General features: G+C 46.3%; 1 protein-coding gene across 4 annotated transcripts in view; it reads left to right on the top strand.

The window, feature by feature from the left end:
* The window catches only part of LOC121591974 (5-hydroxytryptamine receptor-like), a 74,607-nt gene that overhangs the window by 40,344 nt on the left and 11,388 nt on the right, over positions 1–22,875 (top strand). For all 4 annotated transcript variants that reach the window (XM_041913105.1, XM_041913104.1, XM_041913106.1 and 1 more), the window contains 7 exons: positions 17,334–17,567; positions 19,110–19,349; positions 20,232–20,365; positions 20,988–21,097; positions 21,180–21,369; positions 21,439–21,576; positions 21,676–21,876. In XM_041913105.1, coding sequence (XP_041769039.1) covers positions 17,501–17,567; positions 19,110–19,349; positions 20,232–20,365; positions 20,988–21,097; positions 21,180–21,369; positions 21,439–21,576; positions 21,676–21,876 — 1,080 coding nt within the window. In that variant the 5' untranslated portion in view covers positions 17,334–17,500. The remainder of the gene's footprint in view (positions 1–17,333; positions 17,568–19,109; positions 19,350–20,231; positions 20,366–20,987; positions 21,098–21,179; positions 21,370–21,438; positions 21,577–21,675; positions 21,877–22,875) is intronic.

The raw sequence follows: 22,875 nt of genomic DNA on the forward strand, positions 1-22,875 counted from the left end.
CGTCCTGCCGTGCGAAAGCTGAGCCAAGAAAGGAGCCGGCAAAGGAACAGCAAAACAACAACCACTCAAGGAAAACACCACCAACACGAAGCGCGCCGTGGCTGCTTGCAACCAGAAGCAGTGGCTGTGGATAATTGAAACAAAGAAAAACATCTTGGCATTCGGCAGTACATTCGGGGAGAAGCAACAAGAAGAAAAAAAGGCCAGACGGCCAAACAGACCACTCTTGTACGACCACTTCACAAGTGCCAGTTCCTGGCCGGACGGGAAAGTTACTAGTTGGCGGCCACTCTCTGCTTAATGTTCCACTCGGTCTACGGTCCTCGGGCTACTGCTGTGGTAAGGTTGGTGTTTTTTTTTTCTTCTGTTGTAAGCTTTTTTTCGCCTCTCCTGAACACTTGCATTTGTGTACCACACTGGTCGGTTACTTCTCGAGCAGAAGGCGACACTCTTGGGCAGCTTCTTGCTTCTTGCTGCGGTAATTGCTTTCTCCGGTCGAATTACCATGAATAGTGGTGCACCGCGCACTATCTTTTCGGAGCGCACTTTTCGCATGAAAACTGACGGAAACGACGATGAGCTGCATGAGGCGTACCTAAAGTGGAAAGATTTCCTGTACCGTATTCGACAGGTTTTTAATCTGGAGATGGACCAATTCAAAGGATACCTTTTCTTTCATTGGAAGGAGTCCAACGATGTCCTTCAAGAGCATCACGGAAAAATAGTTGTCGCATTTAAAAAAAACCCCGATATTGTACTAGAGTCGCATGTACAGTGTACTGAGTGCCGAACGAGTTTCCAGCGAACGCTACCTGTAACATTCCACCCCGATGAGTGTGAGCACGAGTTTGCTCAACAGGTGGAAGTGACTTTAAAGACCGGATTTTGTGTTAAAGATAAACGCATTCTGTGAGTCAGCTGTGCCTCGTACATCATATGCACGCCTTCGCTTGCCCGTATGGCGTAAAGTCCTAAGTGCATAGGAAACCAATATTTCCAATCGAATCGGAGCAGTGAGGACAAAGAAAGCGACACAAAAAAGATATCTTTTCTCTAAAGATCTCTCTTTTTCTAAAGATATCTATCAGTGCGAGGCAGCGCGTATCCTACGCATCTCACATTTACGCGCCCACAGTGAAACGAGGCATGCACTCAAGGTGGAGCTTTTGTAAATTTGAGGATATTTTTAAGGTAGAGCTTATGTAAATTAGGGAAATTTTCGAGTGGTGTAGGCCAGGCACAATTAAAAATTTAACCCACAGCCCCATGCACGCATCGGGCTTTTTGGGGTGTAACCAAGGACTGTAAAGATATCAGGTCAAGTTATAAGCCCGTTTTGACAGCTAGGTGGAAGAAGAATCGACGAAGAAAACTGACAGTTAGTTTTCCGCGTTTGGCGAACGCTTCAAGTTCTCGAAGGAAAATTTCCATTTTAAATCACGGGCTGTGTTCTAATAAACTAAAATATTCACCCAAATTGATCTCCACCAAATATTGACCATGCAAAACGTTAACAATCCATCAATACATATACAAGCGGAAAACCATCTGCCAAAATCGGAGCCCAGGGGGAGGGATCGCCAAAAGCGCTATAACTACACCTCATTATACATTCTACCTTGGGTGTAACTGATTATGGGGCCCTTTCCGTTTGAAGTTCGTAGGCTGAAATTTCAGCCTGTCAGCTGTTTGTATTGTATAGCAGTTTTCGAGCAGCTATCTTTGTGAGTATAATAAACAGGTGGACTTATCTCAAGGTGTATGAATTTAAAAGGCTGATTTTTATCGCTTCTACTTCTGAATGATTATTTTAAGAGTGTTTTGAGTATTCGTCAGCTCGTTGGAGCAAAAGTTTTCACTCGTTCTGTCAAAAAGTGATGTTCAAAATTGGTTAAAAAAATGCTATGAGACCACCTGGACTACATACACTTTGATTACAGATTCGACCACCTGATCTGTTTAATGCACCTTGGGATAAATGTGCACAACACCGTGTTTTCGAGCAGGTACTCGAATCTAATTCTAGCTTTGAGGCTAGAATAATCTAGACTGAAAATTGCAGGCTAGTTTTTTGTGTGGTTTTGCATGGATTGTTTACATGATTTCAGCCTCCAACTGTCAAACTCCATACAAAAATCTAACTAGAATCGTGAAGGCCCCCTATGATGGAATGATTCACTGGCAGGTATGACGACCCCCGTGAAATATTCCGTTTACAGCTTTCTCTATAAAGTTTGCCCTATTTTTTTCTTTCTGTGGCGGAACGGACACATTTGCTTCGCTTGTGATGTTATTCAAGGGACTAGTTTCGTCTACTTCCTGACAGATACACAACTTAGGTAGCGCTCTGGAATTCATGGAACAAGACAAACCAAACGAGTCTTTGTTTGCACTGCCCATTGGAGAGTGGCTGACCAGGCGCCTCCATATTAAATACTTGCTACTTTTTCATCAGTTTTACATCTCGTTGATTTGGTGCATTGAAAAACGGAACGCATTGAAAGATTACACCAGTAAATAAAGAGCACGAATAAGTAAGCTATCTCACACAAACATCAATTGCATGTCTGTTTCCATTCCACCGAAGCAATGTGTGCACTATTGTTCAACTAAAAGTAATTAATTCATGCTGTTACAATCAGTGCAACGGGCAAATTAAATTAACAGCATGGAAACACCATCTCCATTGGCTTCAGTTTGCGTTGGAAATTATCACTTTTCCGGTAATTGAATTATGTATTGATTGAAATACCTCCCCCGAACCACACAGGCGGTGTGTGTGTGTGTGTGTGTATGTGTGTGGTAAGCCGTTACAGCTGCTTTCGATTCGATTGCTGAAAATGCTGGCAAACCAAACGGTTGACTTTCCACAAAGGGGGGAAACATTTGAACGATTGAGTGCAGCCAGCTGCTGCGAGCGCGCAAGCAAGCTCGTTACCGAGCGCAACGGGCTTCCTTCAAAGTGAAATATTTCAACCGAGTTTGAGCACCTGCACCGCCCCTTTCACTGCCTCACATGCTCCGTGAAACTGTGTGCACCAAGTACCAAGCGTGCGAGGGTGGAAATAAGTACAATTAAAATTTAACATTGAAATTGAAAAGGAAAATTCTCGGAACACGGTATGGTACAGAGGGCACACGAACACAGCCACATTGCGTGCTGTATAATCTGCTCGCTGGAAATGGGGGGCAAATCACCCGTTGGATGGCGATAAATTCCAGCTGACATTATGTTCGTCCTTTTCATGATTTTTAAATTACTACCAAAGACACGACATTCACGTTTGATGCAAATTTGGAGCAGCAAATTGAACCAAGCGAAACAAGCACAATTTGGGGCCAAACCCATGCTTCAAACTCGCACTGCACGAGTCCCGTCGGTATGAGCTTGCTGCCCTGCACACGGTCCGTTGTCTCGTGCCCCATTCACGTCGCCAATTCTAACGGCTTTAATACACAACGGTGCTCCTCTGTGCCACCCCCGACCTGGGTACGGGACGCCGCCGGGCAAACCCTTGCGCATGATTTCATGCATATATTAAATTGTATTAAAGATCCTTTGCCCTTGCACCCTTGCGCAAGTACACGCAAGAGGGCTCCGCTATACGCGTGACTATGCGAACTGGCACGGGCCGTGCGGGGGTTTATGCTGGCGAAAGGATTATTAAAAATGAGATGTAGCCAAGCCACTGGAAAATGGAACTCGTGTCCCTTTTTCTAGTGCCGGCCCGAGCACAAAAGACACGACCAAGCCCGTGCAAAGGGGAGAAATGAGCGGCGAAGTACGTAAAAGAAAGATAAAATCATCAATCCTCTTCTCATTGCAGCTTTCCTTCTTTTATCCCCCCACTCCTCCCTCTCCTGGTCCACCGTGTTCGGTTCGGTAGCTCATCCGAAACAAATGACAAGTCATTGTGGACTAGAGCACACGAAGCAGTGCCACACTCACTCGTAGGGACTCGTAGGAGAACGCATGACGGCAACGGCAAAACGGCGAATATCGAAGAAGAAGCAAGGAACGGGGCGGTCGCATTTTTGCTCCATTTACCAACTTGCCTTCATTTTGTCGCCCCCCCCCCACCCTCTTTTTTGTGTCTCAACTTTTTCGTATATCACGTTGAATTTTCACCACGCTGCCATCTTTGTCGGCGACGAGCCTCCTACCCCTTTGGCCCGCACCGAACCGAACGTAGGAAAGTTTTGACAGTTGGAGCGTCTCGAACCTACACAGCCGGAAACGGTAGCACGGTTTTTTCGTTTTTTTTTGTAACCACCCATCCTCTGTCGTGTGAGAAGTTGATTGTTCTGTGCTTTATGGTTGTGCGAGGAACGCTTCGGTTGAACTGAGCAGCTACTAAATGGTAATGTGTGCTTGAGGAAGTGACACAGATAATAAAGACGATTGCTTGCCTTTGCGTTTGACGATTTGCAAACCTGCCCCGAAACGGGGCAGTGCAAACTCAAAACGCTTTGAAAGCTTTCCACTGTGCACCATTGTATCGATGCGATAGAAAAGAGGACTTTGGCTCATATTAAATAACTTTTGCGATATCTTTTGTGAACGCTTGGGCGCTCCAACTGCAACTAATGCAGGAAGTGTCCCATTTGCTAGCTCGGCTGTGCATTCAAGGGGGCCTGCAGCTGCTTGGTTGGTTGGGAGGGTTTCTAGGATTTACATTTGAACCAGCGGGAAGTTTAATTACCGGCAGCTTGCCCACCTGTGACGACTAGCTTCCCGAACGGTGGAAACGGGCGATACGAGATGTGTTGTGCAGTGCTAGTAGAGAATATTCTTTTTTCGTTTTTTTTTCGCCGTCGTAAAATAAAGCATCTTTCTGCGTGTGGCTGCTGCCGGGGTGGAGGGTGTGCTGTGCAGGGAGATTTACTGGAGATAAGATGCTAATCTGTCTGCCCTTTCGCTCGATGATAAAAGCTCGTTTGTCGCAGTTGAGTCGGTGATTCATGCTCATGGTTGCTTAATGCGTCGCTTCAACGGAACCACTCCATTAGACTGTTGAGAAAGCGTGTGTGTGTGTGAAAGAGAGAGAGAGAGAGAGAGAGAGAGAGAGAGAGAGAGAGAGAGAGAGAGAGAGAGGAGAGCGTGAGAGCAAGAAGCCAATTTGCATTTGCCGAGGTCACGTTTTACGCGGAACGGGTTAGGTCGTTTTAGTGTGTAAGTACCGTGTGTTCGCCGCTAAATGGCTGCTAAACATCATCTTGCGTTTAATGGGGCTACAAAGCCGAGCATCAATTTAATGTTGCTCATTATGACTTCATTCCGAGGATGATACGTTGCGGGTTAATGTTGATGGTATTTGTTTGTTGTAGCGGATATTGAAAGGTAGTGGAAAAAAAGGAAACAATTATCAAAAACTACTGTGAATAACTTGCTTTCCTACTCCAAATGTCTTGATAATTGATATATAACTAAGCAACACCAAATGAAAGGTAAAATGTGTAGCACTATCTGTATTGTTCGTGCCACAACACCCCAACATGTATACCTTAATCAATCTATTGTAATCCTTAGGTGGAAAGCTTTTACCTTTCCGTGAAAAGCAGCCAAACTTTCGACTCTACCACCATCGCCAATCAATGGAACTCCAATCGAGCCCCTTGCGCCCTCCACTTGCCATTACTAATTATGCAAACAAGAGATGCTGAATTTGCTTTACAATTTCCCCCAGTTCCGAACCAGTGCGCTATTTCCAACTCACTGTATCACCCACCCACTCCCCCCAATGCAAACTGTTCCAATAGCCCAACAGCGTTCCGTTTCGGGGAAGAAAACTTTCCCCGAAACAAAGTTCATTGCGAGTCCGTTGCGCGGTATCGAATCCTGCTCCTTTAGCTCACCCTCATCCCTTGCCTGGAGGTTAGGGGTTTCCTCGTACCGCATCCCCGTCCTTGTGGTAGCCGACCGGTCCCGGCCATGGCCGCTCATCAGCTCATTAGCGAACATTCACTGTTGCTCAGCCCCCTTTTGATCCATGTTCGACCGGGGGTTCATTCCTTTGCTCTTAATTTTAACACCGCAGCAAGACCGCGCACCGTCAGCGACCGTGGCGGGCATCCATTAGAACTGCACAACCCACGCCGTGTAGGGGCCTTTGAATTTGCTCGGACCCATCATGGGCATGGTTTTGCTGGTTTACTGCTGGTACGCGTTGCACGTTGAGGCCAGGCTCGTCGAAACTGCGTAACACATCGACACAGCAAGCATCTCAACCAGCACCAACGGTGGCGGGTTTTGTTTGCCCGTACGCATAATGTGCAGCCATGTGTGGGAAAGTTGTTTAATTGTGCACAGTAGCTGTAAGTTTGAAATACATTGCTAATCAACATAGTACAACAGCAAAAACGAACGAACGCATCAAACGACCCCAGCAAACGACAAACCCTGTTTTTGAATAGTTTTGTTTTATAATTTGTATACCAACGCAAAAGTACGACCAACAGCTTGATTCTCGGGTAGACACATTCATTATCGGAAAAGGTTAACAAAAAACAGCCCAAAAACAACTACTCCACAAACCAACCGTTCGTTATCCAACATTCAGTGGAAACACGGCCCACACGGCAGACACGACGAGAGGCGAAATTCAATTAACATGCAATAGCGAACCGATTTTGCACCCGGGCTGATTAGTTTCGGTTTTGTCGCAAGACTTTTGCCTCCTCTTCGGGGCAGATCGGTGACGATGGCGGTGGCTATCCTTGCAACCCTCTCCCCCTTCCCCGAAACTGCTCCTCCCCTCGTAACTCGGAGTGTCGACGAGGCATTGTACAGTCGTCGTTGTCGTCGGTTCCAGGTTCTTGTGTGGCTGGCACGGTGGTGGCAACTAACTTTGTTTGTTGAAGCCAGTTCACCAGTTGGCTTCTCTTGCCTCGGTTTCAGCCACAGAGACTACTGCTACCCAACCGGGTCGGGGGCTCGGTGGCATGGCTTGGGAGACGCGCGTTGAAAAGTATTTCGTTACAAGTGGTAGGTGCGGGATGTCGGGTTTAGTGCTAGATTTAACGAGCAGTCTGACCGCAAGCAAATTAATTCCCTCCTTCTCTCAATCACACACACATACATACACACACAAACACACAATCTCACCTACACATACACACATGCCCGATGGAGTTGCGATATTGATCGGGCAACCGTAACACAACCTCCCGTGAAGAGTTATGGTTATCGTGCAAGCCGTTTTGGGGGCGAATTTTATACCAGCAGTTGCAATCTCGATAGAAGGGTTTCGGTGTGTCCTTTTGTAGGTTGTTTTGCGGTACAAGTTAAAGCAGAGGAATAAAAAAAAATTAGAGAATTTGCTTTAATAGACAGTTCATGGTGAAAAAATACTACAAAAAATCGGAACGAATCAGTATGCAATTATTCAATGCGATAATCGCCACCGTTTTCAACCGTTTTTTTTTTTAATACAAAATGAAAACTTTACCTTCCATTGAATTGTACAAAATTGAAAATGAAATGTAATTGAAAGAACAATGTGTAAAGCTTCAACAAAGCTGATCGGGATCGATTATGCAGATGGCTCGAATGAACCGTGCACAGCAAACACGGCCATTGCATAGTTTCAGGCGTTAAACGGCGAATAATGAAACGCCCACTGATGCGTAACACCTTGCTAACGCGTTACGGGCGTTAGCACACACAGATCGGGCGCGATCTGTTTGTTCAATCAACACCATCGGTTTCATTTTACATTACACCTGCTGTGGTGGGAAACGAGCGCTTTAGTAAAACCGTTTTAAATAGCTACGTCAGTAAGTGGTTTATCCGCAAAGCACCTTACGCGAACTTTCCACTAACATTTAAGTCTTATTTGGGGTTTAGCTTCATTTTTTGCATTTCCCTCCCCTTTCCTATGCTCAACCGTACTCCGTTTATCATGCGGTTTCATTCGTGTTTTTTAGCGTTTTTTTTAAGCTCATCTTCCCTTTCCGCTCTCGCACTCACACCGGGCACACGGGTACGTGCTTTATTGTGAAACTAATGCAGTTAATCTCCCTGACACACTCGATATGTCAGCCCGGCAAGCGACCATTGCTCACCGGGCGCTCCACCCCGGGCCGGGTACTAATGATGCCGGATTTATCACGACACTTGGCAAAGGGCAGCCTCAACAGTCGACTAGTCCCTTGGATAACGAAAACCGGAACGGAACGACCCAGCAGACCGAGATGTTGCGGACGGGAAGGAGCGCAGAAGATACACGTTTCGGTTAAGGAATGTACTTCCGAGTGCCGAGTTAATGAATTATTCAAGCAACAGTCAAGCGTTGTGAGCCTCGGGCTGGTAGAGCGTTTTTTGTGCAGAGGAAAAGTGCTTCGGCGGGAACAGCTATTGTTGCAATCATCGAATTACTTTTGGTGTGGGTTTTTTATTTCCTTTTTTTAATGTAGCCTTCACATTTCCCGCGGAATGCCAAACATCTTCGATAGCAGTAAAACAAAGGCGCTATTTTTATTTGCTTCCCTGTTGTAATACGAAGCGCTTAGAATGGAATGATTTCTATTTGATGGATACTTGCTAGGGGAGAAGTTTAATAATCGGTCATTAAAATAGTACAAAACATATTATTTCAAATTCCATTGCCTTCATTGGCACCAAGGATAAGCGGAATAAAAAGATCATTTCTAAAGCAATCCTCAATTTTTATTCGAATTCATTCTTCATCGACAATTTCGTTAAGTAGGTTCAGCATTCCTGAAGAACAAATCTCCCACACCATGTCCTATTGCTGTTCTACAGTCTTACCAGTCAAGCCACTGCCGCCACCTTCAAATGCACCCCATCGCCGGAATGATTCATCAAACCCGTTTGTAACACGAACTCACACCATCATGACCGCACCGCCACCTTTGTTTCGCTGCGCTTGCCACATCCTGCTGGCATCAATGTGGGTTACGGTGTGCGTGTGCTTTAAACCCCTTACCCTCCGGGTGAGTTGGTGGAGGCTGAGCAGGCCTAAAACCCGAACCGCTTACCAGCACAAAACGTGACTATTTTCCATTTCCAGCCCCAGACCCCCCGGGAAGGCACAAAGGTGTGTGCACACACGCACATCTCACACATACTCCCGTAGGCTTGTTGTTTTCCTGTGATCGACGGGAACTGTTTGTGCGCGGAAAACACACGTCCTCCCGGGCCGAACCGTGTAAGTCAGCTTCAGCATCGATCGATGCCGAGCCGAGAGCAATCTGGCACCGTCTGCAAATCCTTCATTATTGAGCCAAGCCTCTTTGAAGGGTTTTATTTTTTGAAAAACCACGTGCTGTCTGGAAAACACTCAGTTGAACGGTGCGTTATGAAGGGGCCCTTGTACCGGTTTACTTTTAGAACGTTTTTACTACACTGTGTGGTTGTGTTTCATTCCGTTGCCACAGCTAGAAAGCACAACAACAACCAGGCGCCATTCACTTTCATCTTTCACGAAACAAAGTCAACCGTGCGCAGGTTGCCCCTGAGCCGCCGAGGATGAGGGAGAGATGGAACCACCTCTTAAGGTGCCATTTCGCAACCCTGCCCGAAACGATTGCAACTGACGGCTGCCAAATTAGTTCTGGTTATGCTTTCGCTTTTGAATGTGCGCGACGCACAAGCGGGGCGAACAACGGGCAAAAGTTGCAAGAGTCAACGCGGAGGCGTGTTCGATTGCGAACGAAACGCGACAACAGCCAACACAAATGGCACAAATTAATGTGCGAAAGGTGAGAAAATGGATCGGTGCTTAAGCGCACTTTGATGCAAGAGAGGACAGTGGCAGAGAGGCAGCGGTGGCACTGTGTCGTTAAGAGCAGTGCTGGAGGGCGTTCCAAACGTTTGCCCACCGGTGTGGAGTGTGTCACAAGCGTTCAATCATGCTCAATCTTTGGCTCGGCGAAAGGTGATGGGACTGTTGTAGTGTGCGGCTACAATGGTTAATGGTGGACATGTAAGTGTAATAAGTGCTACATCTTCTTTTACTACTGCCACACCGTCACACCCCCTTATTTGTCACAACGTTCAATCACTCCCACACCGGGCTGTCCCTGGCAGGAAAGTAATTACTATAACAGTTGAAGATGGATACACTTCTATTACTTTTATTTGCTTTGAGAAGCTTTAGGAGTGTTTAGTGTAGGAGTGTTTGACCAAAACTTGTTCGTTTTGCAGGTAACTCCGTCGTCGTATTTATTAAATTTATTGCACAGCAAGCCATGTCTTTTCAACAAAGTGCTTCAAACATCAATAATATTATCAATTCACTAACTCTTGAACAACTCTTGCTCCAAAACACCATCAAATTATCATGATCATCACATCAAGATTAGGTTTTCATTATTTTCCAATCGCTAACTTCAAGAAGTTTCTCATTCAATGCGATTTTTAAGTCAGGCTTTGCGCTGTGAACCAGAGCTCAGTATCAAAACATGCTTCAAAAAGGCTACAGTAGAAATTGAAAGCGCTAAAAACACAAAACACACGTTTACCCATCGTTTAAAAAGGAATTCAAAAAATATCAAAGAAGCATAAATTAAACATATCGAATAAAAACATCACATTTCGTGTATCGGATGTTCAAGTTCAACAACCGTGTTTGCCGAAGCATCCATTAATTATGACTGTTATTGGCAAATCGCTGTTTCCTGCTGTTAAACACGGCAATCATGTTTAGTGGGTTGAATTAATCCGCCCACTTCCATCTCACCTGACGCCAATTTCCCCCGATACGTGTAATTCACACTCATCATCACGTGCTCGGCGAGCGACTCCATTGCACACTTGGCGCATAACGCAATTTGCACCTCATCCGGCGTGCACGAGCCTGCCCTCAACACACCTCGGGCGTTCAATTATGCAAAAATGACATCGAACGATGGGTGCCTGTTTGTGTGTGTGTGTTTGTGTGTGTGTGTGTGTGTGTGTGTGTGTGTGTGTGTGGTGTGTGTGTGTGTGTTTGTGTGTATGTGTGTGTGTGTGTGTGTGTGTGTGTGTGAGTGTGTGTGTGTGTGTGTGTGGTGTTGTGTGTGTGTGTGTGTGTGTGTGGTGTGTGTGTGTGTGGTGTGGTGTGTGTGTGTGTGTGTGTGTGTGTGTGTGTGTGTGTGTGTGTGTGTGTGTGTGTGTGTGTGTGTGTGTGTGTGTGTGTGTGTGTGTGTGTGTGTGTGTGTGTGTGTGTGTGTGTGTGTGTGTGTGTGGTGTGTGTGTGTGTGTGTGTGTGTGTGGTGTGTGTGGTGTGTGTGTGTGTGGTTGTGTGTGTGGTGTGTGTGTGTGTGTGTGGAAATGGATCCAATCCTCCATATCTCGGTGCTTACAGGACAGGGCCACGAAACCATGGCTGAATGGTTGCATAATATGTGTGAACCATCTTAGAAATGCGAATACTTCAGTGCCGCAATTGAGGCTGGACGGGGAAGCCCGCCGGTCCCAAAACAAAACACAGTGCAAAGTAGTAGTCTCCAACGGAAAAGGGAAAACTTTAATTGTAATGGAAACCAACCTCCAACGGGACCATCCGGCCTTCGTTTGAAGCGAACCTGCTGCTTGCATAATCGTTACCGCCTGTGCGTTAAGCTAGCCGAGCTGCTCGAGACCACTGTGTCGTGTGCCCCTCGGGTGGCTTTGTCTTTGCTCGGGACCTTGGGTGAAGTTTTAGCCCCCTTACAATATCCGCCAGCACATACGCCGGCACACAAGCGAATGGTAATGGTCTCGTCCCTTCATCCATAATGCATTAGGAGCGGCAAAACGTCCCACTAATGGTGGTTAGGTTTTCGTTCACGCTTCACAGCACGCCCCGGCTTATGATGATCGTTTGTGTATCGATAAGCGGACGCTGACCGCCCATCGCAATCACAATTCGAAGAAACCCATCCCCGGTAAGCCACCGGGCGCTGTTGAACCAACGGCAAGGATCCACGCTGCCTCAAATCACCGCCATCGTGCGCCATCGGCCAAGGATGAGGCAGCAATACCACAGCCATACGGTCCACCCGCTGCCGCCGGTTTTGCGGTCGGTCCATAATTTATAACGCTTTATCTCTCTCGCTTCTTGGGGTGGGGCGGCACTACGCCGATACGACGTTGCGGCTCATTTGATATTTATTTATTTCCTCACATATATTAAAGTGCCTCGGATGATAATGAGCACCGGGACTGACCTTTGCGGTTTCCTGGTGAATCATTTCACACCGCAACCGCTTGGACAAACTGTTGTTTCTTGCCCCCTCCAGTAGCACACCGGAACCAATCCGACCCTCTCTGGTAGCTGGCGGCCTCCACTTGAACGGGCTCCACAAGATCGGGGTCGGTGGTGCAAATCAAGGTGAAGATTTTCGCTCGAAAGTAAACACTTCCGGCTTTTGGGCTTGGTGATGCGGTGCCGTATCCATCTCTTTGTGTGTGTGTGTGTGTGTGTGTGTGTGTGTGTGTGTGTGTGTGTGTGTGTGTGTGTGTGTGTGTGTGTGTGTGTGTGTGTGTGTGTGTGTGTGTGTGTGTGTGTGTGTGTGTGTGTGTGTGTGTGTTTGTGTTGAGAGGCGGGGTTTTGACCGCCCACTAATGTCCTGCTTAAATACGTTGCTTCAAATGTCCTGTTTGCGGAGCGCCTGTGAGTGTGTGTGTGTGTGTTTAGCAATGATGAATGTTTGCAAATGGGTGAGGCATAATGGATGCCTTCGTTTATCCAACGTAAATAAGCCAACATTCGAGAAAGACGAGTTAAAATCACCTTTCGAGCTTCCTGAGAGAAAATGAAGCGGAGTTGAAGGCGTGAAGTTTCCGAGAATCTTAGGTGGCAATTAATCAGTCGCCTTTTTCCAGCAATGTGTCTCGAAAAAAAGATGGCTTTCTGTAAAGCTAATCACACCGGATGGTGCGAATTACCTAGCATTGTGTTACATTTGTTATCCGAAGCTTATTGCTGTGTTTGCCCAACCATACAATGTCGTTGACGATTCATTGGCTTTTGTACTATTAGGATGTTACGCGAGGGCTGATGTTTGTCCATCGGAAGATTACACACGATTAGCAGTTTATAGGGAGATAAGCTTTCCAACGTAGAGATTTTGGCGAGGTCAGTTAAATCAATTCCTGACCAGCAGTATTGCTGGGTCATTTTTATGCGCCTTAAAGTATGCAATACGCATGTCAAAATTTTAGCTTTTCGCCTCCAATGCACCATGAATGTGAATTGTATGTCACCATGAGGAACAAACCTGTTTTTAAGTATACAAAACAAGACGCCAGCAATTCTAAACGATTATTTGATTAGGACGATTTTTTAATTACGATGAAATATATCAAAAAAAGGCATCCCTTGTTAGGTTCAGATAGTTTTGAATCAATCGTAACGCGTTGGCTGCTTGCAGGAAGAAGCATACATGTACGTTTGTCTTTTCTTCGGTTACATTTGTGTGCTGTATTTGCCAGCTTTGCTACTCGTTGATTCATCGCAGACGATCCTATGAGCCGGACGAAAACGAACCATTATCTTGACGTATGTAGGGCGTTGCGAAACCCTTGGACCTTGACTTTATCTGTTGTGCTGCCGTAAATAATGTTCGTGGTAAAGGGAGGCACGCTCAGCATGACTTGAATATATTCATCGGATGACCTCCATGTGCGCCTAGGTGTGTGTGTGTGTGTGTGTGTGTGTGTATGTGTGTGTGTGTGTGTGTGTGTGTGTGTGTGTGTGTGTGTGTGTTTGTTTCATACAAAAAGGGAAATAGAGAGAGAGAGATTAACAGTAGAGCGATGGCTAACTGCAGGAGAAACACAACCAACACAACCTTTCGTGGAAGGTAAATTATACCGTACGTTACTGTCCGGTCGCTTTTTCACAGTTCGTTTCCGTATCCGTCATTGTTCCTTCTTTTTTCCCTAAACGAGCACCGTCATCATGCGCACCCGTTTCGCTAGCCATTCCTACGGCAAGCATTGAAGGTACCGGTTTCGTGTGAAGCTCGAGCAGACATAATTTTTATGCAACCACTGGCGCAGTTTGATGGAACATTCATAAATGGATCCATCGCGAGAGAGAAACACCAACTGGATGTGGCAAAAGGCGGACAAACAGCAGGGAGATTGAGGCTAATTCGTAACGAAAGCTCGGGAACGTCGTATCGCTGTCCCGAAAGCGGGATGGAGTTTGCGGTGTAACGGGAAGCAGAACACGAGGCTAATGTATTTTCCAGCGAGTGCGGAAAGTTCATCCATCTGATTCAATTTGTACAAACTGTACAAATTTAATCATTCAGATTGCGACCGTGACCTCCATTCCATTTAGCGTACGCGTAGAAACGGGCGTACCGTGCGCCAAAACTTCGATGGGGCGGCACACCGTTTCAACAGCTACGGCGTGTTGTAGTTTTAATACCGTTTTAAATCCCTTGCTTGTCGCTGTACAAATGGAACGCCCTTTCACTTGGGAGGTTCGTTTCATATTCAATTTTATTATTTACCATCTGCATCGCGCAGCACTGCATCGTTCGAAAGCATTGTTACGCTATTTTCCCGTTGTGAGCTGGAGTATACTTTCAAGTGAGCGACATTTTCACATCGATACGTAGAAGGGTACTTGAGCTGCAATAAAAAAACAAAACAATAATCAATTAGTGAATTATAGTTGACAGTGTTTTTCTAGTTTCACTTGAGCTTAAACTTGAACCGTGCTCCGGTAGCTATTCTATAAAGCGTTAAAACGTTAAACATCGTTCAAAATTCTAGTGTTGCTGTGTGCAGAAAGTTGATTGCAGTCCTCCCATCAAATAATTCATAATTTCATAAAAAATAAATAAAATTATAGTAATTTCTTTCATTGCCATTGCTTGATAATATCTCACTGATAATCTTGGAAATATTGATGGTCAAAATGGTCAACTATATTAAACGAGAAATGGCTGATAATTCATTCCATTATTCATCGTTTCTATTCGGGAACTCAATTCCCGAATAACTGATGGATGTCAAATAACGTCCTACTTTAGCCTGTTTTGGAGAAGATGTAGCAAAATACCGAATCTTCCATCTACACTTTCTCGTAATCCTATTCACTGCTTCAGACTATCAACTCTTGGTACAATCTAAACGACAACAAAAACACTCTCTTTACTTTATAGTTTGCTCTGAAATTGGGTTAATAAACTATACATTGACGCTAGCCTCCATCGTTCAACTTACCCCTTTCCATCCCTCTTTCCAACGATTCCACCAGCATCCCTTCAAACAGCTCTCGGGAGACTTTCGTATTTTGGCAAATACCAGCAGTGCTTTCTTAAAGCCGTAACCCACCTTACCGTATCGCGTATCGGTGTTATAGTACCCTCCAATTTTATGCATCAAACCTTGAGCACTCCTTTACGGGCGAAGGTGTTTTTACCTCATCCGCTCAGAAAATGCTTTGACGGAAAAGCAAAATCTTTGCTTGCCCAAGCGGTGTTGTTTGTTTCATTTGTGGCTGTGTGTGTGTTTTTGTGCTTTTTTCTGCTTTCTTTCGGCTGCACTGTGATGGCCATAAAACGATGGGTAAAGTTAGCGACTTCGGGAGCGCCCAACCGCACGGGTGACTTCCGTACCCTGGGAAATTACAACTTTTCCAATAAATTATCGTACCGTGTGGCTGCCGAGCCGCGCACTCGGCATGCTAGCTTCGTAAAGGAGTGAAGAAACGGGTTGCACGGCGGGCACTGATCAACTTCAACCGGTGTTTGGGCGAGTTGTCGAGAGGCAAGGAACAGGTGGTGATTATGTCGCACCGTAGGCAGCCGACCGGTGTTTGTTGTTTGCAAAGTGAAAATTTTATATTTTCTCCACCGTCCACAACCGCCGGTCAATCGTTGCTTGCTGAGCGGTAACTTTTGATGTGAGTGTGTTTGTGTGTGCTGGTGCACAGTTTTTGTCTCTCTTGCGAACGAACACTTTTGACAGCAAACGGAGGAAACGATCAAACCAAAACCAAACTTACCAGCCACGAGGGAAATCAGCGAGAAAGCCACACTGCTGAGCGTTTAAAGATGCACGAGCGCATTATTTCCTCGTGCGCCAGCTTCAAGCGTAAGACACACTTACACACTCACTCACACGCTTACACGATGTGCGCTCGGGAGGGGCAAATTCCATTCCAACCGCACCGCAAGGTACCGGGCGTCTCCATCGTGGGCTGCGATACTTCAACCGTAACGTACCGGACGCACGGAAGCATGTCCCTTATCGCGGTACGGTACATTATGATTGAACGTGAAAGCAGTAGCTACCTGCTTCAATCTTACACACCACACACACACATACCGGTGCGATACGGAAAGAGCATAGCGGCGTAAAGGTGTATGTGTGTGTGGCACGGCGTAATGCATTGCTGCAGCAAGCTTCCCCGAACCAGAAACCCTTTCCGTTTTTATCCGACAACTTGCGTCAGTCATTTTGCCATGCCTCGATGTATGTACGTGTGTGTAAGGGTGTGTGCTTTCCGCATCGATTTCGGCGGTGGGTAAAGTTTCGCACACTTTATGCACTGCACCCGTGCGAAGGTAAAGCCGGAGCCAGGCGAAGGTACACAATGGAACGGAAGCGAAGGATGTGGCGTGCGGTAAAGTTAGTTCCCGGCAGATGATGAAGATGAAAGGCACTTCATTCTTTCGGTACGGTTTGTGCTCGTTTTCGCGTGTGTTTTTTTGTGATTGTGGTTGCGCAGGTGGAGATGATTTATTGGGTAACTTCATTCGACGGACTGGCGCATTCCACTGCCGGTACGAGTGCGGGAGTGCGCAGGCAGCGTGAAGGAACGTAAGCGCTACCTGTAATCATGATCTGATTAAAAATGTATAGTAATGCGGAGCACTAACACTTACGTGCAAAAGAAAACATGTACGAGTAATGTTTGGTTTCGTTTATGCGCTGCCTAACAAGCTATCTGCTGCACAGCTTCAGGCGTTTTTTTTTGCATACATTTAGGCGCTCGGCAATATCTACGCATTGAACGATATGGCAACTAAACCACCAATTAGGGTGTTTAAGATATTTTTGTATTGCCTAATCTCATCCAATGACCTCAAATATCGTTCACTTGATGGGTTTCAGCTTTAATCAACCCTCTCAATGGCACATATCGTAAAGAACTATCAAGATAACGCTTACGTACCTCGGTGCATATCCCAACATTTAATTATACATGTATTCATGCCTCGCTTGGCATTCAAACCCAACGGGCACCAGGCTCCACAACCCGGTTCTTATTTTATTCGACATCCTTGTAGCCTATCATAACCCATAACGACTGAACCATATCGCAAATACACACACACACTCTCACTGACCATAACTGCTTTTTCCAATCATCCACTTCCAGGTTCCACCGATGAGCCGGTTCGGTACCAGCGCCCGATAGCAAGTGCATCACGCACATCGATTCCGTTGTACGGAACGCCCCTCGAATGGCAGACGCTAGCGGACCTTACACCTTACAGTCGTAGTCGTAGCCGGGCGGCCGTTCGCGCACTCCCACCCCACCCAGCGATGGATTTCCATAAAGCACCACCGCCCCGGCCCCCGAGCCTGGCGACAGCCCTCTCCAAGGCGAACGGTATGTTAATGAATTTGTAATGGGCGCGCGCCACCAGGGGCGATCGTGACGATGGGCACCAAGTACGTGCCAGAATGAATGTTAAGGAAAAGGGCCACCCTGAACAATGGGTTGGGGGGAGGGAGGGGGGGGGGTGAAGAAGTGTTTGAATGTGTAATCAACTTCAAGCGCTGACGACATAATATGGTTATATCGTTTACCGAGGGATGCAAGGAGGCATGGATAAAGGTTTGCGAGCCTTCGGTGATGCCTTTCAGTGTTCAAGGCTGGCAGTGTGGCAATAGGTGTAATAGAGTAAACGATTCATCGGGACATTGGACGGTCTTTATTAGATCGCATTTGCTTGGATGTAATTATAATTATGAAGTACAATATTTATGCTAAAACAGGAATGCTCTCCGGGAATTTGGAGATGGCAGTTTGTGTGATGAAACACACGACATCTCCTCACATAAAGTGGAGCATGTAAAAGATGCAATATGGCAAAGACTTTCCAAAAACGATCACAATCTTTGGAACTAGTTTGTTTGTTCTATAGTTTTGTATCATCAATCCAATTGTTCACGAATTACGCTGAATTATAATGATTTATGGATCATCTTAATGACTTGGCTCGTTTTTTTGTCCAATTGATCTCTATTAATAGCTGGCATCGCGAAAGAATTGGTTTAAAATTAACAGTCGTTAAAAATTAACCAAAGTCGTTAAAAATTGCTAGAATTTGGCATCGCGAACGCATTGAGTTCATTTGTTAATTTTAACGACTGGTCCTATGCCGCCGTTAAACAAACGACTGTCAAGAGCGTATGCGATACAAATTAACAGTCGTTTAATTATACTGCTCGAATTTTTTCCCCGTGTTTGCCTATATGCGATATCGAGCAGTCGTTAACTGTTTTGACGATCGTTTATTTTAACAGGAATAAACAACAAATGAACTCGGTTAAACCAAAATGAACTTTAAACGACTGTTAAAATGTGTTCATTTATTCGCGATGCCGGCTAATATTTTTAAACTTAATTTTGCCATTTTTTACAGACTTACGACTGATAACGATGATTTCGACTAAAGTCTCTTTAAACAGTTGAGATAGAAGTTATAGTAGAATTCAACCACTGCAGTGGTTCAACCACTGTAACAAGTTAAAGCCTTCCACGCGAAAGCCGAATCGTATCTCGTTCCTTGTGTATGTGTGTCAGCTGGATGATAGCAAACATCCATCGCCAGAAACTATGAACACCGACCACCCCCCCCTTCCCCAACCGGAACTCATTTCCATTGCCACCACTTTTCATGCTCTCTTCCCTTTTTTTCTCTCTCTCTCTCCACACCCTCGTATGCTTCATCATGGCATGAAACCACCAACAACCGAACAAACGTTTTCTCGCCATCCATCCGGATTGTTTCCGGTTCCCGAATCGTCGCTGGCAAATCGTCCTGATCCTGCTCCTCATCATCATCATCATCATCTGCGTCATCATCGCCACCGGTCGTACTTCCGTCCGCCCATTGCCGTGTCTGGGTGACGCCCGTGTGAGCAGATGTGTACGATTATATATTCATCGACAGCGGCAGTCCCGATTCGTACCTGAGTGCGGACGTCGGCAGCATCGGTAATGAGACGTTCTTCAACGAGTCCGCAAGCGCGTTCGCCAACACCACCGACCTCGGGCCAGTTCCGGCCAGCATCAACGGTACCGCCGACGAGCCGCTCGCCGACGTGATCGTGATGGCGATCACCTCGCTCGTCCTCGGGCTGATGATTTTAGTCACCGTGATAGGTAAGCCAAGGTCAGGGGAAGATAGAGAAAGAGAGGGTGCGAAAGGTTAAGGGACGGTAGTCAAGGGTGGTGATTAAAAATGAAACGGATCAACATTGCGTCCGGCCACCGTTAAACTGCCGTGCCATGAGCCGGGAATGGCCCGCTCCACGTGTGACCGTTTTATTCCATTCGTGTGCGGATTTGAGTGTTGTCAGTCAGGCTGAAATGATTGCGCGTATGTACGTGTGTGTGTGTGCCTTTTTGTCCTCTCCGCTACTCTTCTGAGCGGCCGCTATGCAGTGGATGATTTTATGCACGGTTAGATGAATATTTTAATGACTATTTGCAAGCGTATCATACGCCACTGCGCACCGGGTTCATGCATTATGCAGCTCGAACGTAAGCAAACGTTAATGCAACGAGTGGATTTCGTTACCTTTTTTTGTGTGAATGCATGTGTGTGAGTGCTTACGGTTCACAGTTTAAGCGAAAGTATATTCATGCTGCTTTAAGCTGCTTAGTTTGTTGTGCCATTTTCCGTTATTCATTAATTGCACACATTGCTTGTTGGGATTTAACTCTTCGACTGCAGTCACAACAGTTCGCACACATTTCCCCATACTCAGAAATACAGTCTTTCCCCTTTTTTTGTCTCACGGGATGTGTTTTGCCCAGAAGCGATCGACTTCCGCGGTTCGTTCTTTGAAAGCCTATTCCCTGCGAGTATCGCAGCCTAATTACTACCCCTGCCGCTCAAAACGGAGGTGCAACACATCCGTGAAGGCTTCCTCTCGATTCTTCATCTTTTTCTCAAAACTAAATAGAAATTCGCATTTACTTTCCACTATTTCACTTTTCCCCTTATTTTTATCTCCCCATCCCTCTTTATGCATTCCGCAGGAAACGTTTTCGTAATAGCCGCCATCATTTTAGAGCGTAATTTACAAAATGTAGCTAATTATCTGGTCGCATCGTTGGCCGTCGCCGATCTGTTCGTGGCGTGTCTGGTGATGCCGCTCGGTGCCGTGTACGAGGTAATTATTCGCAAGCACCGCTAATTGTTGTTTTTCTGTGTGTTGTCTCTCAGCTCGCTTCTCGTTCGCTTGCTTGCCTTCTTCAACCGCTTCGTTGCGCTTTTATTCATTTTGCCTGTGGAGGAAGGAATCCTGCCCGCCCTGGCTGCAGACGTTTAGCTTACAGAGACGGTGCGTTTAGCAGAGAAGAACGGGTTGACGGGGCGGCTGTCGCCCGTTTGCTGTCCCTCAAAATTGTTGTGCATTTATTTTAATAAATAGCAGGCAAAGTGTTTTGAGAAATCTAGCGCACTTAAATTAAACGAGCGAATAAATGATGCCACTGTTAAGCAGGCTTGCGCTGCAACTGGCATAACTGTAGGCGCTTTTGGTACAAATTATGTTTAGATGCGTAAATAAGTTTAAATTTTTTTGTTGAAGCTGTATGAGAGATTGGTTTTCATTTATTGTTATAAATAGAAGGTACAGCCTTAGTATCTGACGTTTAGACCATTTCAAACAAACGAGCCTGAACACACTTCACAACAAAGAAGCGAATGCAAGCGAATGGCATAACTTTAGGCGCTTTACGTTTAACATTGCTGGCAAATGCGTAACATTTATCGGTTTGACCCCTCACCAGATAAGCCGTGGTTGGATCCTTGGCCCGGAGCTGTGTGATATATGGACGTCGTGCGATGTGCTCTGTTGCACGGCGTCCATACTACATCTAGTTGCCATCGCGACCGACAGGTAAGGTCATTCAGCGCTAATGTGCCGTTTTGCTCCGTAACCTCAAACATGCGAATTACCTTTCGCCCACCCACTTAACCAGGTACTGGGCGGTGACTAACATCGACTACATACACTCGCGAACTAGCCGGCGTGTCTTTACGATGATCTTTCTCGTTTGGTTCGCGTCCGTGATCGTCTCGCTGGCGCCCCAGTTCGGCTGGAAGGATCCAGAGTACCTACAACGAATAGAGCAGCAAAAGTGCATGGTTTCGCAGAACATTGCGTACCAGGTAGGGCTCGCAGTTGGACGCTGAGAGAGATAGAGAGAGCTTGACAATCCGTTTCTATTTCATTCACAGGTGTTCGCCACGTGCTGTACGTTTTACGTTCCTCTCTTTGTTATCCTAGTGCTGTATTGGAAAATCTATCAAACCGCCAGGCGGCGGATACACCGACGAGGGCCCAAAATACCGGCTACCCCGAACAGTAGCAATCAGGTACGTCCTGGAAAAACAGGCCACAGTTTTCCTTCTTTTTTTCATTCAACCTCTTTTCACAATTTTCTCTTCAACACACACACTTCCACCGTCCACCAGGAGGAAACACCAAAACCAAAGTCGAAGATACGCTTTCACCTGAAGAAAAAGTTCACCAATCCCACCAAGTCGGCCGTTTCGTCGCTCGGCCTGGTAGAGGGCAACTCGACCAACACGGTCAACACGGTCGAGGACACGGAGGACAGCACCGCCAATGCCGCCGACCGGAAGGGCCTAGAGACGACGTTCAGCGGGGACGAGGTAAGCAGCACGCGTGCACCGTGTGTACCCCGCTCCCTCGCCCCAAAATCATTAAAATTCAACAAGCCACTTCATCTGAGGTGACAAAACTAACAGCACTTCACCGGGGCTGAAGTGCGCGAGAGCGGGAAAGATTGTCAAACCCTGCACCCCAGCGCCGTGTTGTCAGCCCGTGCCGCGCAAATGAAGACATTGCCGGTGCCGGTGGTTGTTGCAGGTTGCGCTAGCTTCCGTGGCAAAGTTTATGCAAAGTGCGGTGCCGAATAATTGGTCGGTATTATCAAGGGCGAGCGGCCCAAGTGGTTATTCGGCTGTGTGCTTGTGAGCACTTGAGCATTTTAAAACGATGTAATGAGAAAGGGCGGCGGTGGTTTCCCGTTTTCAAGAGTAGTTGACGCAAACGCTGTTGAATCGATTATCGATTTGCTGGTATGTTGGGCTTTGGAGTGGGCCAGGTTTTAAGGGCTACCAAAGTGAGTGGGTGAAAATTGCCCCAAAGTAATGCGGCTGAGAGTTTGGGCGCCTGAAGGTATGCAATCGTGTTCGCTAATGGGGCCTTTTAAGCCGTTGCCACTTTGATTAATTTTTATTACACTGCACGGTACTGCACTGTGTAATGAAACGTTTTGAATCGCATAAAATCCCACGTTGGAATCGAATGAAATTGATTTCAGTCTTGTTTCAATGCGAAGAAATTGTACTTGCTGCGCAACGCAAATGCTTTTCCTATTTTAATTAACGCGATGCTCGCTGCACAAACTGGCGCAAACGACCGATGGCAACGACTGCACAACCCGTATCCGAACGTAACGTTGCCATCCACTGCTCAAGCCCAAACACTTGAAGCACAGCAAATTGAATTTATAGTGTTGTTTTATCAGTTCCACTTCATCGGCGGCCAATGCAACGATGATGTCCCGCTACCGCACACATTCCAATCAGTTCGATCTTCAGCGAACTGCATCCAGTGCATCCTTCGCTTGATTCGATTTCCATTGA

The sequence above is a fragment of the Anopheles merus genome, chromosome 2L, assembly GCF_017562075.2.
Source record: "Anopheles merus strain MAF chromosome 2L, AmerM5.1, whole genome shotgun sequence".
NCBI classification, from domain to species: Eukaryota; Metazoa; Arthropoda; class Insecta; order Diptera; family Culicidae; genus Anopheles; species Anopheles merus.